Source organism: Coffea arabica, chromosome 3c (genome assembly GCF_036785885.1).
Source record: "Coffea arabica cultivar ET-39 chromosome 3c, Coffea Arabica ET-39 HiFi, whole genome shotgun sequence".
In the NCBI taxonomy this organism is placed as follows: domain Eukaryota; kingdom Viridiplantae; phylum Streptophyta; class Magnoliopsida; order Gentianales; family Rubiaceae; genus Coffea; species Coffea arabica.
In genome coordinates, this window is record NC_092314.1 from 904,390 (window position 1) to 921,761 (window position 17,372).

The 17,372-nt window shown below is 37.2% G+C and overlaps 2 protein-coding genes and 1 long non-coding RNA gene across 6 annotated transcripts; 2 read left to right on the plus strand and 1 right to left on the minus strand.

Moving 5' to 3' along the window:
• The first annotated feature begins 536 nt into the window (after positions 1-536).
• LOC113733900 (protein trichome birefringence-like 4) lies at positions 537-4,765 on the plus strand. 2 transcript variants are annotated; one of them, XM_027260125.2, is made up of 8 exons: positions 537-849; positions 924-1,090; positions 1,249-1,474; positions 1,653-3,104; positions 3,235-3,427; positions 3,542-3,735; positions 3,888-4,046; positions 4,283-4,765. In XM_027260125.2, exons 4-8 carry the CDS (start codon positions 2,584-2,586, stop codon positions 4,605-4,607), a joined length of 1,392 nt encoding a protein of 463 aa, XP_027115926.1. In that variant the 5' UTR covers positions 537-849; positions 924-1,090; positions 1,249-1,474; positions 1,653-2,583; the 3' UTR covers positions 4,608-4,765. The 2 variants fall into 2 exon arrangements, with proteins under 2 accessions (XP_027115926.1, XP_071937763.1); XM_072081662.1 differs by having other exon boundaries at positions 924-1,086.
• An 881-nt stretch (positions 4,766-5,646) lies between these two features.
• LOC113733902 (AMSH-like ubiquitin thioesterase 3) lies at positions 5,647-11,610 on the plus strand. 2 transcript variants are annotated; one of them, XM_027260129.2, is made up of 14 exons: positions 5,647-6,021; positions 6,280-6,344; positions 6,449-6,524; positions 6,622-6,819; positions 7,314-7,402; positions 7,874-7,979; positions 8,057-8,103; positions 8,309-8,630; positions 8,828-8,917; positions 9,003-9,065; positions 9,536-9,610; positions 10,019-10,081; positions 10,722-10,774; positions 11,195-11,610. In XM_027260129.2, the coding sequence occupies exons 1-14, from the start codon at positions 5,902-5,904 to the stop codon at positions 11,367-11,369; spliced, it is 1,542 nt and encodes a 513-aa protein (XP_027115930.1). In that variant the 5' UTR covers positions 5,647-5,901; the 3' UTR covers positions 11,370-11,610. The 2 variants fall into 2 exon arrangements, with proteins under 2 accessions (XP_027115930.1, XP_027115929.1); XM_027260128.2 differs by having other exon boundaries at positions 5,754-6,021; positions 7,311-7,402.
• A 1,085-nt stretch (positions 11,611-12,695) lies between these two features.
• Positions 12,696-14,814, minus strand: LOC140037486 (uncharacterized). 2 transcript variants are annotated; one of them, XR_011841365.1, is made up of 2 exons: positions 13,820-14,814; positions 12,696-13,146 (listed from the first exon to the last, which is right to left on the minus strand). It is a non-coding gene; the product is annotated as an uncharacterized lncRNA (long non-coding RNA). The 2 variants fall into 2 exon arrangements; XR_011841364.1 differs by having other exon boundaries at positions 13,398-14,814.
• Positions 14,815-17,372: the final 2,558 nt, after the last annotated feature.

Below are 17,372 nucleotides of genomic sequence, written 5' to 3' on the forward strand. Positions count from 1 at the left end.
TGCTGACAAAAAATAATTTAATGGTCAAAATATGATCCGACCAACAGTTCAGTGGCAGCTGAGTTTTTCTTATTTAATGGCAGCAAAAAGTGCATTTGTAGACTTTGTTCTGCTCTTTCGTATCGGAACGGGGAGATTTTTTAATTTTACTTTACTTGAAGTGTACGTATGGGTAATGCCTTCAGGGTTTGCTTTCTGATGGCTAAAATTCTCGGTTGTGGTTTAGCCGTTCAACTGCCTCTTCTTTAGTCATCTCTGGCCAGCTTCCTTCATTCTTTATCCAAATCTGGAGAACAGATTACCTAGCACATTTACATTTTCCTCATTGTATTTGGTGCATTACGTTATAGCACATCAAAGTTATACCCTTCTATGTCAAGCTTGTTTGGTAGCACCTATAAAAGGTGAATATTTTAATAGCCCGCCACACAAATTTTAACCTTCTAGATCACTGCTTTCTGGTGCTAGCCAAATTTCTCTATAATTGTCAATTACGCAAGTCTTTACACCACCATTTTACATTTATACAAGCAAAAACCAGATTTCCAGCTCGTCTGTAAACGAGGGTTTTATATTTTCCCCCCATTTCCTTTTTTCACAAGCCATATATAATGCAGGCAGTTCTTGAACTTCTAACAAACAGTCGGTTGGTTTGAAATTTGCAAGTTGAAAATTTCCAATAAAGCTATATATTAAGCCCGCATGTGCATGCTTAGGCTATTATTAACATAAACGTGACTTTTCACTTGAAAAAAATACAGGTTTCTGCAATGGCCTTCTCATTTGCCTTGAGGCATTCGCGTTTAGCTCTGGCTGCGTTTTATATCCTTATTTCTCTTGGAAAATTTGGTTTGTGTTTGAAACCGTTGTCATGTTTCTTTGGCTTTTTCACAGCTTCTTATGATTCATTGCAACCTTTGCAGGCAAATCACAAGGGACTCCTTCAGAAACAGCTGCTGCAGGAGTACTTGCAAATGAATATTTGCCCGGACAAGTAGGTGCAAATCAAGGTTACCCCCAAGCAGGAAACGTGGATAAGGATCCGGATCATGTTGTCAATGAAGCCCTGCTTTGTTTCGATGAAAAGCAAGTAAAGTTGCCCATCAACTCATGTAGTAAAATCAAGATTTACATTTTCCTGCAAGAGGCATTTAGATTATCATGTATCAGGACATCCTAGCCTTTGAGAATTGAGATCATGCAACTCTTTAGCAGACTAACGTTATTGTCTGGTCGAACAAACTACAGATTTACAGCAGCTGCAGTGAAGCTTATAGATTGTCCTCGAGTGGAGACCTTAACGTGCCAGCAGAATACACAGACCAGTACTGCAATGGACCTTGTGTCTCTGAGACGCACCTTGTTCTTAACTGCATCGAAGGTGTACTCTTGCAGTTCAAGTTCTACAATCAGGCCACCATAAGTGATGTGAGAGAGACAATCAAATCCGGATGTAGCTATGGCTCTAAAAGAGGTAAATAGCTTGTCCGATTACGCGTTTTCTCGTTTAGTCTTCTCGCAGGGTGAGAATGAAATCCTGGCTCCTAAACGAAAAACAAGACCCTTGATCATTGACAAATGAGAACCGAGCTACATAACTTATCTATTCGAGTATTTTCTTCTAATTCATGAGAAAGTTCTGTTTTCCACAGGTGACTTTAATGTAGCTGAGCGGATCCAGGAGGAACATAGCAATGGGCACAGGACTAATTTCAGTCTTTTTCTTTCTGGCCTTGTTTTGATCATAATGACACGTCGTTTAATGCTCTGATGCATGGCTTTTTTTTTTTTTTTTTTCTTTTTCAAGGGCGAGCATATACAGTAGTGATTGTCTGGCGCGAATTGATCTGCATATTTGGCCATCTTGCTGTGGTCGAATTATGCCCGTGAAAATTATGTTGTCGTCTATATAAGCAATCCAACCATTTCAAATGTTTCGTCTGTTTTTGTACTGATAATTCCATGAGGAAAAATAAGGACTGTGAAATATGAATGTATATTGTGGGTCAAGCAAAGGTCAACTCGATTTCTATTGCACTGTTTGTCCAGCAAAAGCCTTAGCATATGTAAATTTGAAGGAAATTTTATATTTCGTACACAACTTGAAGGAGTTAAGATCAGTGTTTGGTTGTTCTTATGTTTTCCTCTTGTGAAAAAACAAGCTGACAATTTTAGTTGACAATGAATCTCGATCTAGTTGGTGTTGGTAATACGTTTAGTTCTTAACACGGAAGAAAGGTTGAACCGAAGATTCTATCTATTACTCTAATTGATTTGAGGTAATGCAATGATGGATAAGTGGGAAAAAAAAAAAAAACGAAAAACAGAGTAAGAGCAGATTAACTGATTGTTAAACCATCGGATTACCAATTTTATGCGTAGTTGTTTTCCCATTTCACCCAAGTAGAAGATGAGGTCAAAATCGTAAATTAAACAACAAAGAGCACGCGGCATTTCCCTCCTCAACACAACTCCCTCCTGGACGCGATCGAGTATAACCGCCACTCCCACCCTCAGAAACAGAGCGCGCAATGCCATCTCTGGTCTCTGCTTCGTCAAAATTTTTCGTTTCTCAACTCTGCAATGGATTCGTTCAAGAACTTGTTCTTCGATTTCTCAAGAAACTTCGGTCAATCACTGCCAAAATCCAGAACGAAAGGGCTTTTCACTCTGTTTTTAACTCTAGTTCTTGCCATCATCTTCTTCTCACCCCTATCCAACAAATCCCCTGCTGTAACTTCCAAAAATCTCCTTTCTCATCTTCACCCCGGCTCAAATTACATCTCTTCTTTATCCTCAATTGTTCCCGGTGAACCCCATTTCATTTCACAGCCTCCAAGAACTTGCACTGATGCTGTCACGTTTTCTGCTGTCAATAAGAGCAATGAAACTTCAAGAATGCATGAAACCGTGGCAACTCATGAAAACATCATCAGTTCTTGTGATATCTTTGATGGGAACTGGATTCTGGATGATTCTGAGCCGCTCTATAGACCAGGATCTTGTCCTTTCATTGATGATGCCTTCAATTGTTTCAAGAATGGCAGGCCCGATTCAGATTATCTTAGGCTCAGGTGGAAACCCCATGGCTGTGAGATTCCAAGGTTCTATTTTTTGTGCGTTTTCCCCCGTTTGTTTCTTTAGGACTGAGTTCAAAATGTTCGCGTTTTCATATAGGTTTCGTTTGATTTTGTGAGATTCTGGTTTCTTTTTTCTGTTCTGCTTTATGTTCAGGTTGGATGGATTGAAAATGCTGAAAATGTTGAGTGGAAAGAGACTGGTGTTTGTAGGGGACTCGCTGAACAGAAACATGTGGGAATCATTGGTCTGTGCTCTAAGAGGATCATTGGGCAATACCAGCAATGTGTATGAAGTTTCGGGTCGCCGCGAATTCAGGACAGAAGGATTTTATTCCTTCAAGTTCCAGGTTAAATCTCTCTCAATGGAAATAAGATTTTTGAAATTAGATTCAACAGAAATCTTTCTCGATGGTGTTAATTGTTGACTGATATGTTGGAGTACTATTCTTCGGTTGATGTAGGATTTTAATTTGTCAGTGGACTTCATTAAATCCCCATTCCTAGTTCAAGAATGGAAACTCACTACTAAGGCTGGAATGCGGAGAGAAACATTGAGATTGGACATGATTCAGGCTTCCTCGACCAAGTATCATGACGCTGATATCATTATCTTCAATACAGGCCACTGGTGGACTCACCACAAGACATCTAAAGGGTAAATAAAGCTTTAATCTTTTTGTGCTACTTGACAAGAGTGAAGTTCCAACCCTGAGAAACATTTTTGACGCACATATCATGGTTTTGCCACATTTACTTGAGTTCTTCAAAGAAAGCATTTTCCTGATCAAGTCTATGTTGTTAGTTCAGGAATAACTATTTCCAGGAAGGCAACCGCGTCTACAACACATTAGGAGTAACAGATGCATTTACTAAGGCCCTGAAGACATGGGCTCGTTGGGTCGATTCCAATATTAACAGCAGTCAAACAACGGTCTTTTTCCGCGGATACTCTGCTTCCCACTTCAAGTAATACTATCCCACCAAGCTATTTTCTGTGTGTGCAAAACTGTAATGTGTTTCTAGCATGAACTCTGAAGTTCAGAGTCCGAACCAGGTCTTTGGTTGGCCCGACAAATCGAGACTGGTTTTCTAGAATTTGATTCGGGGCTTGGCCTTTTCAATTAATTGTAGATTCTCTGTGCTGGCGTGCAAATTTTCGTAGCCTGATTTAGCATTGTTGTTCAATGGTTCAAATTGCGCAGAGGTGGTCAATGGAATTCAGGAGGAAGCTGTGAAGGCGAGACGGTACCAATAACAAGCGACACCTATCTTTCTCCACATCCATGGATGATGACCATCCTCGAATCGGTGATATCAGAGATGAAGACCCCAGTATTCCTCCTGAACATTACAAAAATGACAGACTACAGAAAGGATGGCCATCCTTCTATATTCAGCCAGCCAGAAGCAATTAGGAGGCCTGGGATGATACAAGACTGCAGCCACTGGTGCCTTCCTGGGATTCCAGATTCCTGGAATGAGCTTCTATATGTTTCTTTGCTCGCATCCCGCAATAAATTTTCGTAGTTTTCAGTTTAAAAGGAAAAAAAAAATTCTGTTGTTGTTGTTGTTGTTGTCCATTACATCCGTTGGCACTTTCTGCTGTCTACCAATTTGTAGATTCTGTTGTTGTTGTCCATTACATCCAGATGGAATAGGTCCTGTAAAAATGTTTTTGCACTTGATATCAGTTCAGGTATTGAATTCCACTAGTCCGTTTATCAATTCCATTGTCACTTTCTTACTTCGGGCAAACCTTTACATCTGCATGAATGTAAATCACAGAGAAAGGAACGTGGGATCTGTCTGGGTACTCAAAACTTTAACTGTTGTCTGATGTTCCTTCGAAATAGCTGTTATCTGTTAGGCTTTATTAGTCATTCAGCTTCCCCTAGATTTATAATCAAACAGCAGTTTAATTTGCCTCCGCTACTGAACAATCCTTAGATGTCTACTTTAATTTATCTACTGATACAACATTAGATGTCTTAACATATGATACATTAGTGCAAAGAAAGTATGTGTAACTCATATTTTGCATAGATATTAATTAACAGAGAACAGAAAACATATCCCTAACATTAGTTATATATTTTCAATTTAAGTAACTAGTAGCACCGTAATTTGAATGACGATAAGCGAAATTCTAATTTAAAAGCGTAAATAATATAAATGGAAAAAAGAAAGAAGAAAAACTTTTATATTTATTGTGAATTGTGAAAGAGGTCTAAATTTTGTATAAAACTAAAATTAGTGAGACAATTAATTTTTCTACATTTTATGAAAAAATAGTAAACCCTCTTAATGAGTTTGAAATTGTTATTTTTGGCTTAATTATTATAGCATCTCAATTAATTTTTTTTTTTTAAAAATGCAAATATCAAGTTATCGTTAATGGAGTGGAATGTTATTATCCAATTATGTATCGTGACCTTTGACTTGATCAGTTGACAACTCAATCGTGCAGTATTAGTTCATTTTTCCGACCACCACCCTTTGAAAAAAAAAAAAAAAAAAAAGAGAGAGTCCATATTACTCTGCAATTCGCTCCTGCCCCAATTAGAAGGTCCAGTTCGGAATTCGGGTCCTTCAAAATAAGCGGTATCCTTAGGGGAGAAGACACTCTGTCGACATTAAAAGCTTTACTGTCGTCCTCTTCTATAAAAACGACCCAGTTTTTGGTCAAACCTTTGCGTTCACTTCTCAACAGGCTCCACGTTCGGGAAAACTCGCCTAACATTTCCAACTGGGGAACGACGTCGCATTGCAGTAGGAGCAGAACATTTTCCCTTCCCCGGTGGTTCCCCATCGTCGTTGGATAATGAGGCGGCCGGCGAACAAATCGACGATTAATATCAGCGCCATGGCGCGCAAAGTTGACGTCGATAATCGAATTCCTCTCCGTAATTACTACCGAATTGCCGATAATCTCCTCAAACAGGTCATCCATTTCTCCTTGCCAATAAATATTTTTTTGCCCCCAATTTACGTGAAAATGATTTCCCCAAATCATTTATGTTATGATTGTATCATGTTATTTAAGGATTTGTAGTTGATTAGTTACTGTTTACGGTCATTTCAATTCTTAATCAGGGTTTATGAGTTTGTATGGGCGATTTTGATTAACTTAAAGTGATCACTTGCTTTGTACAAAATTGTCTGTTTATGATTTATGAAAATATTGGGTCTTTTATGGCAGGCTAACATTTATCGGGAGGAGAAGAATATTATCGACTTGTATATAATACTTCTTAGATATTCCAGGTACAGACAAAGAATAATGCTGCCACAAGAAAATATTTTGTAATACACTAATGCATTTTTTTTTAATTATTACTTCAACGAACTTTTTGTTGATTGTTTGGCAGTTTGGTTTCTGAGACTATACCGTTCCATCGCGATTACCAGGCTTTGTATCCTAAAGAAAGAACGTCTTTTAGAAAGGTTTGTCTGATGTTATTGCATTACTGTAGATACTGCATACTGGTGAGCCTTTGTGTGTAAAGGTGTGGCATATTGTTTGATGCTGGTTCTGTTGTAGAAATTATCAAGTGTGCTAGATGAGCTGGAGGCCTTAAAACCGGAAGCACAACGGCAGTTGCATGATAGAGGAAGAGTTGAGGTGAAAGATGAACCTTCTTTACATGATGGAGAGAAAAGGGCTCCATCTGCATCAGCATCCTTTCAAGAATGGCCAACTGCAAACAATAGAGCATCTTTAAGCTACGACAATCAAAGGGTACTGCTTCTGATTCTGTTCACTAGTTTTCAGTAGGATGGTTGTGCATATGTTTTTAGTGCTATTTTTCCGAAACCATCTCAAGTTTTTGTTTCTGGCTGGACTTTGACATCTCTCGTGTAGCACCTATCTGAGACCACATTTCAGTGGTTCGATGATATTCTCTAGGATTCACCAGGAGGCTTTTTCCTTGTACTAGCGGCTATATGTTCTTCTTCCATTTCATTCTTGGACTATGGTTTTTTTTTTTTCCTTTTTTTTTTAAAGTAAATGACTTCTTCTTCTTCTTTTCCTTTTGGCTTCCCCTCTACTTTTTATAGTCAGTTGGAAATGCATACTTCTTCTCATACGTATGTTTGTATATGTTTCTCGTATGTTAAGATTTCTTTTGGACAAATGTCTTTCATTTCATTGATTCTTTTCGTTGTTGGATTTTGTCCTTATATTTCTGCCATATGGACCTTCTTTATTTATGTTTTTCCCAACTACAGCAGGCTTGCACAGCTCAGTCTTCATGGAAAAGGAATGATAACTACAGTCTAGTTCCATCAACGAGTCCAATTGATAAGCATTTCCAGAAGCTGTGAGTATTCATGATTTAAGGTGTTTAATTGAATCTGTTAAAGGTGGGCATTTTTGGCTCATCCCTCTTATAATTCAGCTGAATATTAGTTATGTTCTCCCTCTTGTTAGTCTTGATATGTGTTGCTTTCTAGATGAACTATTGTCATTGGCTACAGGTAATAGTATTGTCTCTGGTCTGTATTTTGATGTGCAGCTTATCTGAACTTTAGAATATGTGCAAAATATTTCTTGAGGACAATAGTCGAATAAAGTAGCCCTGAGAGATTTATTGATCCCTGCCTTTGTCTTGGATGTCTCACATATTGAAGTTTGTGCCTTCTCATTTGACGTTTTCTGTTTTACTTCAAGTTTGCTTTTCAGCATAATAACAGCAATAGCCAAATTAAAGATGTTTGTACATGTTGATATTGAAGAATCACGGTCCATTTACATATATCTAACAATGGGTGATTCTCTGATAAACGTACAGAAATCTCAGTTTACCTCTTCCAAAGCAAGAAACATTGTCTAGACACTCCTTTTTAGGACCAAATGGTCTTCATGGTCAGTGGCTAGGATCTACCACTGAGATAAAGGTAAACTTCATCATGTAGTACCTTATTTGCGAAAACTTTTGGGCATGAATAAAGTAGTTGGTTTTTGTTGTATGCAGGTCAACTATCCAATTAACACAGATTTAGCTTCAAATGAAGTCTCAAGGTCAGGAACCTATATATTCCTGATTGTTCCGTGTTGGCCCTGCAAGTCTGCTGTATTTCTGTGAATACAAATTATTAATCATATGATTGTGCCTGAGGGTTTTTCTTTTTCTTTCCTGCTTAATCAATCATGGCATTGTTCTGTGTGATGTCTTTCTTCTGTCAGAACCTGTAACATTTCAAAATGTTTCTATGCATTGTTCTAGCCTGGATCAGGATGGAAAATATGAGATTGTCACATCAAGGGATGGTGATCTGGAAGTGGAAAAGTCTGCTATGGCATCTGTTCTCTCTCTAGATGATGGAAGATGGTCATCTCTTGACAAGGAGTCCGCTCGTCCATTTGATGACGAAGTGAGAGATATTTTTCCATTGGTTAGACAACCATCTCCACCTCCTGTCCTTGCTCAGGTGCAACCCGAGTATCTTCCCATATCTCCTTCAAAGGTTGCAGATCCAAGACCCGGACCTGCAAAATCCTTTTCAGATGGGACAGCCAGTTCTAACTCATATCAACATCTGCATATTGTGAGTCGTTTTCTCTTAATTTTCTATTAACAAACTCCCCTCCCCCACCTCCCCCCAACCCCCAGACAAAACCTCCCTACAGATTACTGGGGTAGTTATGTTACTATAAAGCGTTGTTTGATCTTTAATTAGTTACTGAGTTGCTTACATTTAGTTCACTAAGAATGGGATGCTTGTTTTGTTGCATTATGTTGCAGCCGGTGAAGATGATGGATGATTTCTTGAGATTGGCTCAAAAAAATACATCAAGAAATTTGGAAACATGTGGAGTTCTTGCAGGGACTTTGGTAGTTGTCTCTTCCTTTCTCGTCAACTATTATGTCTCAATGAGCCAAAAGTAAATGTTGTATTCTCCATGGTATCTAATTGCAGAAAAACAGGGTGTTCCACATAACAACACTTATCGTCCCAAAGCAGGAATCAACTTCGGATTCAGTAAGAGATGTCTCCATTTTCTGTAAAAAAAAACCATTTAAGGCTGTTTATAGCACTGTTTTGTCTCTACTATCCCTTTGCCCACTCTCCTGGTAAAGAAAAGATATAGAGGAAGAGGAACATGCAAGAAAATTTTGAAAAAGAAAATGTACAAAAAAGTTGCTGTGTCAGTCCTTTTTGTTTCAACTTGAATTGTGACTGTCATATGTTGCTGCTGACATCTTTACAAGCTAGATAGGGAACCTGACAAACTTGTAATGTTGAATCTTCTCTTGATATCTCAATGCATCTTAGGTTCAAAGTGTAACAGCGGGCATATGCATGGGTCTGTGTATGCATATTTTATTTTATGCTAATGTTTTAGATGGGTCAAATGTCAAGGACTTCTGTTTCCCATGATCAGAAACTATGATTATCAGTTCACTTATTACTGATGATCGATCTTATTGAATAAGTTTCTCTCATTTCAGTGTCAGACATTGAATGAAGAAGAAATCTTTGACGTTCAAGACAAGTGTTCTCTCTTCCCTCTTGGGTGGATTCATGTAAGTCTGGAAATAGCTCTAATGGGCATTATTTGTTAGCTGATCTATCGTGCTGTGCTCATTAACTAGGATCGGAAGTTCTTGACAACTTTGAAGAATTTTGGATCCCATCATCATTGATTTTGCTTATCTTCTGCATCACACTTTGGTCCTCAGTTGAAATGGGCCTGTTGTGATTTGAGGACGTTGTTTAATGTTATTTTTATTCAGTGAGATGAGTTTAATGAATAGAAAGATTTTGAACTGGATTTTTTGAACATTTGTTTCAATCCTTAAAACCATGTTAAAGAGTGTGAGCAGCAGATTATTTGGAGCAACTTAGATTGGAAGTAAAAGGCAATGGTCCTCGTATGAATTTTGTTTACAATCTTACTTTCATCCATTGAACCATTCTTTCTTGATTTTCAGACACATCCATCTCAAACCTGCTTCATGTCATCGGTTGACCTTCACACACATTACTCATATCAGGTAATAACAGAAATAGTATTTTGTTATTTATACTTTCTCCACATTGTTTTATTGAAATTTATTGGCTTTTTGTTGGCAATGTCGAACAAATAGTGATACATGTACTTTCTACTTTGATTTGATTTTTGTAATCATTTATTTCGTTCATTAGCTTTATAGACATGCTGGGTGGGTACTGCATTATTTTTAACATTTCCGGAAAATGTTTGCACGTATACATGCTTATTATTCTACTTTTCGTTGTCATGGGTAATTTTTCCGACTCATATTTTCATCCCACCAAACATGGTGTGTTCTTCCTCCGACCACACTTTCTTGACATGTTTTGTTGGAATCTGGTTTTTTTGTCCTGTAGCCAGTGATGTTTTCACCATTAGTATAGGTTGGTGTAATTGGAGTGGTGGATAACTTGTTTGATTGTGGAGTTTGTAGCGGAGGTTAATTATTTTGAAGATAGTAAAAAAGAAATCACTTTAAAGGATATATTTTCAAAGGTTGGCAGTTAACTAAATCGTAAACAATTATATTCCAGCTATTTGACATTATTACGAACAACTTTTGATTGTTGTAGTTCTGGTGTTATTCTTGCAGTAGATGCTCTTGTATTTCCTTTGCTGAGTCACATTTTGTCATATAACAGGTGATGCTACCAGAAGCCATTGCAATTGTTATGGCTCCGACAGACACATCCAGGTATAGCTATATACACCTTTAAGTCCTTCCATAAATGCATTCATAGGCTGATTGAAGTTTTTGAAACTACCAATCTCTATTTTTCACGTATAAAGTGACCGGTATACCACTCATCTGGTGGAAACAAAAGGTTGCTCTGAGGGCATTTTTTGGTCATTGTCCATATCAATTATGTGGCAACTGTCATGAAAGTAAGCACAGCCAACATGTACCATTATAAATTGAGGATGGGGGATGACAAGCGTAGTCTTTTGACAATGACCTAATTGCACCTTGAAAGTTGATATTCCATTGGCTGGCTAATGTGGGTTACTTTTAAATTTTAACCCCTTCATTTCAGTATCTGTATGTCTGCTAGTATTTCTGTATAGACATGTTTCTTGTCAGCCTAATTTCGTCTCATTCAATTACTTATTGCAGTCCTCATGGCATTTTTCATTTGTCCGATCCGGGTGGTGTGGCTGTTATACGCAACTGTCAGCAACGTGGTTTTCATCCACATGAGGCTGCTGAAGATGGAAGCCCCATATATGAGCACTGTTCGCACGTGTATATGAATTCTAATTTGAAGTTTGATGTGGTAGATCTTCGGTGAGCTGATGTTATACGGCTAATTTTGTATTGATAGAAATAGTTTCGGACATGAAGCGAGTCTTATTAAAATTAAGATGCCTTTGTGAATAGCATTTGACAGGGAAAGAGAATCGTTCGTTTTGTGTACCATCGAATGATCAGCTAGAGGTAATCATTCAGTTTGAGGATGTGTTGCGATGTTCCAAAAGAAATTTGTTTCCAAACCCATGCCTGTTAAATTCATGTACCTTTTATCTTGTGCATTTTTTTTTTTATCTTGTGCATTTGATGAGATAAATTTTTTTGCATAGCACTCAAAAAGTGTATTTGCTTCGTCGGATAGGTGTCTGGTTTGTGTTCCGATACTGTACTTAAATTTGCTCTCTCTTGTGTGGATTCATTTGTAGTAGAAATAGGAGGCTATATGCCTGCCGCGGAAAGGGACAGACAACTTTGTTTTGAAAATTCTTCCTTGATTGCGTACAACACTTGTTATGAGCATCTCTCTCTCTCTGATGGTACCGTAGTTACCAGGTAGAAATGCTATCTGATTGCTAAATACTGCCAGCTTCGGAAGTGTGGCCGTCGACTTGAAACAGTTTTAGATGAAGGCAGAGAAAATTAAAAAAAGTCTGCACAAGGGGTTGGTCGTAAGCTGGTAATGTAACTACATTTATATTAACTTTAGAAAATTAATGGTTTTGAAAGTTATTTTAAAATTAGAGATAATTTTTTAAATATATAATATAATCCAAGTAGGAATTAATGTGGGTGAAATTCAAGTGATTCAAGACCCATTAATTCTCTCCAATTAGCAATGCCAAGTGGGAAAGAAAAAACATTTGATTGAAATAATAACTTTCATATATAGATTCCAATGGTTCCTAAGGAAACAAAGCTGAGACCCTTGATCCATTTTCACTTGATTACGACTCACTCAAACTTGGGCCTTAACCCACTGGGTAAATTATATAGGGAGTTTTTAAAGAACTCTAATGGTTGGCTTTTAATTTATTTCAAATCTCAAATCGGCTCCACAATAATAAAAAATATATATATATATAATCTTTCAACCCATTAGACCCATAAATAAGAAGGTTTAACAGTGGAGATGAATGAAAGGATAGCAATGTAAGGCTTTTTTTATAATTGAAGATCCAATTTGAGATTTGAAATCGATAAAGGGTCAAAAGTTCACGATTGAAATAGTTTGAGGGATTTCTTTAGTAGTTTACCCTCACTCAGTTAACTTGATTATGACTTGTCGAACTTGACATTTTGCGGAATCCGACTCAACATTACATGTGAAGCAATAGGCTGGCGTAGATGATGTAAACCTATTTAAAGATCGAACTTCCAAGTTTTCCCAAGTTTCAATTAATTTGCTTATCAAAAAAAAAAAAAAAAGTTTGCATTCATTTGGGTGAAACTAAAATTCTGACAACCCACGGGGGAGCCGTAGCGAAAGCGACTCTGATTCTCCGGAGGGCAATCTATCCACGACCAAGATGACTGGGAACCTGCTGACGTCGTAGCAAAGGCGAGTCTTCGCATGGCAATAATTGTCACCGCTCATGCTATCCGTGACCGCGCGATGATTTGGGTGTAAACTTAGAATTTATCAATTCGTGGATCTAAATGAATTATCACAACAGCAACAACAGGCGTACAAACATACACCAAATGAAGCAAGGATTGCACAAATGTGAGCCCCTGATCCGGGCCACGTTCTGATTACGTGTCTCAAATGTCTCCGCCACATCTTTGACACATGGCACCCGCCAGTTAATATCTCGAACCTGAAAAGAAAAAAAAAATCATATTCATTAGTAGAGACTAGAGGGTCCTTCATTGCCTCGTAACTCAGAATCAAAGGAACACGTCTCTTGGCTCTTCAAATTTTTCCGGCCCTCTGCCATGGCTTTTTAATTTAGATTTGACATAAAACATGCAGGCAGGAGGACCTTCACGTCCTCAATTATTATTGTCCTGTAACTTTTTTTTTTTTTTTTTTTTTGTCGATACAGGGGGTGTTCGAGTCAATCCTTACGGAATCCGACTAATTTCTCGCGATCCGAGAGAGAAGGCCCCACTCCACATTGAGCACGTTAACAACGGGACTCGAACCCTGGATAAGTCAGGAAGGTTGCCATACCCTAAGGAGGGAGAGCAAACCGCTCGAACTATTCCGTGGGAGCAGAAGACCAACCACGTAAGGTGACAAGTTTGTGAGAGGCAGGGGATGAACCCTGACCTCCAGCATCACCAAAGAGAGTGATGACCACCGGACCAAATGAGCAGTGGCATTGTCCTGTAACTTAGTAGTACTATTACTAGTACAACATACAATAATATATATATATATATATATAAAAGAGAAATCTTCAAGTCACTAATAATAATAATAAAAAAAATGCAAGAAAGTTGCCTCGTCATTTAGCCCACCACCAAGCCAAATTAAATGAAACTCACCTGGTACATTACATATGATGGTTGTACTACCAAGGGCAGCATCTTCGCCCTTGAACTGGTGGTGGCCCGCCGCCCCCTTGTTATCAGATGGACGCGTAGATTTGCTACGATTTCCTGAATCTAACGGTAGATTTGCTCCCTATTATCGGATATTTTCAATCACTTAACAAAAGTCCAGACGCGAGGTGTGGTGGTTCTGTTTTACTGCTCTTTTTTTTTTCTGTTTTCGGGCAAGCAAACATGTGATCTGGAGTCCTAGACCGTTCAAGACAGGACATGAAAGTTTGAGGGAATTTTTCTGGACATCCAATCGTACGAGTCTTAAAACCTTCGATGAGAGATGAAATAAACAGGTCTAGTCCTACTAATTACTCAAAGACTTGACTTGAGGGTTAGAAACACAACCTCCGACTGATTGAACCATACATGCAGTGACTGTATTGTTATTGAATGGCCGTTTCAAGTTTTCTGAATGATATTGCCGTACCTGCTGCTGCATCGTTAGCGTCAAAATTTTCCTTTTCTTCCCCGAAACAGCAATAGACTATCCCTGAAGGATGATTTGGATGGTATGGGGTTCCTGTCGTGGATTTAACAACAACATTGCCCATTTGAGGCCAAAATGATCATCCAATGGGTGGGTTGGAAGCTGGATTCGTCGAAGCTATGCCATGAAAAAAAATGACTTGGGTCGGGTCGTGGATCGCATGGTCTCCAAGTAAAAATCCTTTCTCCGCGTGAACTCATCTGAAAATAGATTAGTATTATCTCCAATGAAAACTTTGGAGTCTCCCCAGGACGGCAAATGCGATCACTACTGAGATATTTGATGGAACCAATTGACAAGGTCAACACCCAGCGATCGATACACGCACACCCAACCCTTGACGCATAAACTGAAGATATTAACCAATTAGTTGTGGTTTAGAATATATTCCAATTAATTGAGGATCAATTTGTTATTTTTGCATTTATTGGCTGGCAAGTACAGAACAAGTTTTTTACTTGCGGAATAAGTACTTTTCCATCATGTTGAATAAACAAGACAGCACTATGTATGCTCATTGAAGAAAAAGAAAAATAATAATAAAAAGGATAGCACTAATCCAAAATTTGTTCAAATATCAAATGATTTCATGTTGACCGTGCCAAGATTATTAGGAGGTCTAATGGTTTATTAATAGTTCAAAATTTTTTGCATTGTCTCAAGCTCCTAATTGCTAATGAGACCTTTGTTTAATCATTAAGATTCAGATATCTTGGTTTTCTTTCTTTTTTTCACCGCAACGATAACATTTTTTATCATTTAATCTATCTTAATTTACAGGAAATATGAATCTAAAATATATATATATATATATATATATATATATATATATATATATATATATACAGAATTGGCTCAACTAAAATAATAATGTTTTGACACCTTTTTCGAATTTTTCTCAGAGTTTGAACTCCGAACTATGGCCCAAAAAGAAAGTTAGTCCCTTCTTTGGCTCAGTGGTTGGGTTCAAGTCTTTCACTCATCGCCCAACTCAGTTGGAAGTCACATCATATTGTTTATTTTGTTCAAAAAAAAAAAAAAAAGTTTCCAATAGCTTGACCCGGTAACCCGTATCCAATTTAAGAGACGGTCCAACTTGTGTTAGGAAATAGTAGTATGTAGAATTTTGAGAGACAAAGAAATGGACCACGATTGCAAGAAAAAGACGTGAAAAACGTGGACCGCAATGTTTTATTTCGATTTGGATAGTTCGCGCTCCACCCAGTCCTTCCAGACCAAAAACAAAATACTTGTACTATGTGTAATCTGGATTGTACGTCGTGTGATGCAATTATTGATCCACCATCCGTGGGCCCATAAACTATCTCTACCATCGGAATCAGGCAAATAAAAACTTTTTAGTAATTTAAACCCTGCGTGGTTGGAGTTTACAATCTCTGGTCCTGGTGCATCAAATTGTTCCTTACTTTTGGAGATTAATTGTAAGGGTTAATCACAAAATAGCCCCAAACATTACATATTTCTTCTGAAATTACCTTGCTTACTGTCCAATTCAATCAATTTGTTACCAAAATATTTTGACTTCTCCCTGCTGATCCAATAAACTTGACAAAATGTTATGTTACATTTGATTTTATCATGATTCCACTTCACATATTGCGAGGACATGAAAAATATGCCTTAAATCAAGTCAATAATTCATCGATTCAGTGGAAATATCTATATATATATATATATATATATATGCACATGAGGGCATTTTTGTCATTTTAATGAGGTGGGCATAGGTAAGGTCATGTATTGTCAAAAAAATGAAGCACAAATATAGTAGTTTTTAATTGTACAATATACAATATGACCTTGAATGTTTTAACAACTCAACGGATAGCCAGCGAGACGAGTACATGTGCTTCAACCAAACAAAAAGATAATCCTTCCGTTCTAATTATTTTGTCATGTTTTGAAATTTTAATTTTTAAAACATAGAGGTATGATTATGATGTTTGTATTTTTCTTTTCAATCTTACTCTCACAATTTTAAAATTTGAATTTGAATTGTCATGTGCATATGATTCAAAGAAAATACTACATTGGAAGCGGTGACGGAGCCAAGATTTTTTTCTTTGAGGGAGGAGCCAAAATTTTTCTAACAAAATTATTTTAATATGTTATGTTCCAAATAATTTTCATCTATTTAAATATATGACATCTGAAAACATTAAATATTAACTTTAATTATAAAGATATGCCTATTTTATAAATATGTAGCATGGTCATAACGAAAATTAAGACAAAAAATAACCATTGATTAAATATCTTATAATATCGCAAACCACCCAAGTTGCACATTATGAAAAGATGCTCCATTATGTCACATATGCAAATATATATATATATATATATATATATATATATTTTAGTGTAAGCAGGAGGACTCGAACCCGAGACCTCTTGCTTACCATCCCTCCTCCCCGCAAAAAAATATATAACTATGTAATATAAATATAAATATTTTCAATTAAAAGGATAAAAGTTATGTTAACATACCATGAAATTCCACTCCTTTTCTTACAAGTAAATTGAACTTTAATCAGTGCTAAACTTTCGGTAACTTCCTTTTCTTTGTACATAGTTAAACAATCATTCAATAAATTATCTTCCATCTTGTTTCGGAGTTTTGTCTTGATAATTTTTAATATTAAAAAGATCCGTTCTCTAGTTACGGTTGATATAGGAAAAGTAAAAATAAGTCTAATCAATTGGATTAAATTATAGAAATGATGGGAAGAAATTGAAGTACAATCGGATTACCAAAATATCATAAAGAAGCTGCAACAGGAAGATATTGAGGACAACACATGTGCGACGGTGTTCGAGGATATAGGAAGATTGAAGAAGCATTGTTAAGTCTTGTACTTTTTTGTTTATTAGGAGAGCAGGCAATGTAGTGGGCCATGCCCTCACGGTAGTGGTCCAGCGTTAAGCGAGCTCTTAAGAACTCTTGTGATTTTGAATTTGAATCTTACCCTGAACTTGAACCCCTAT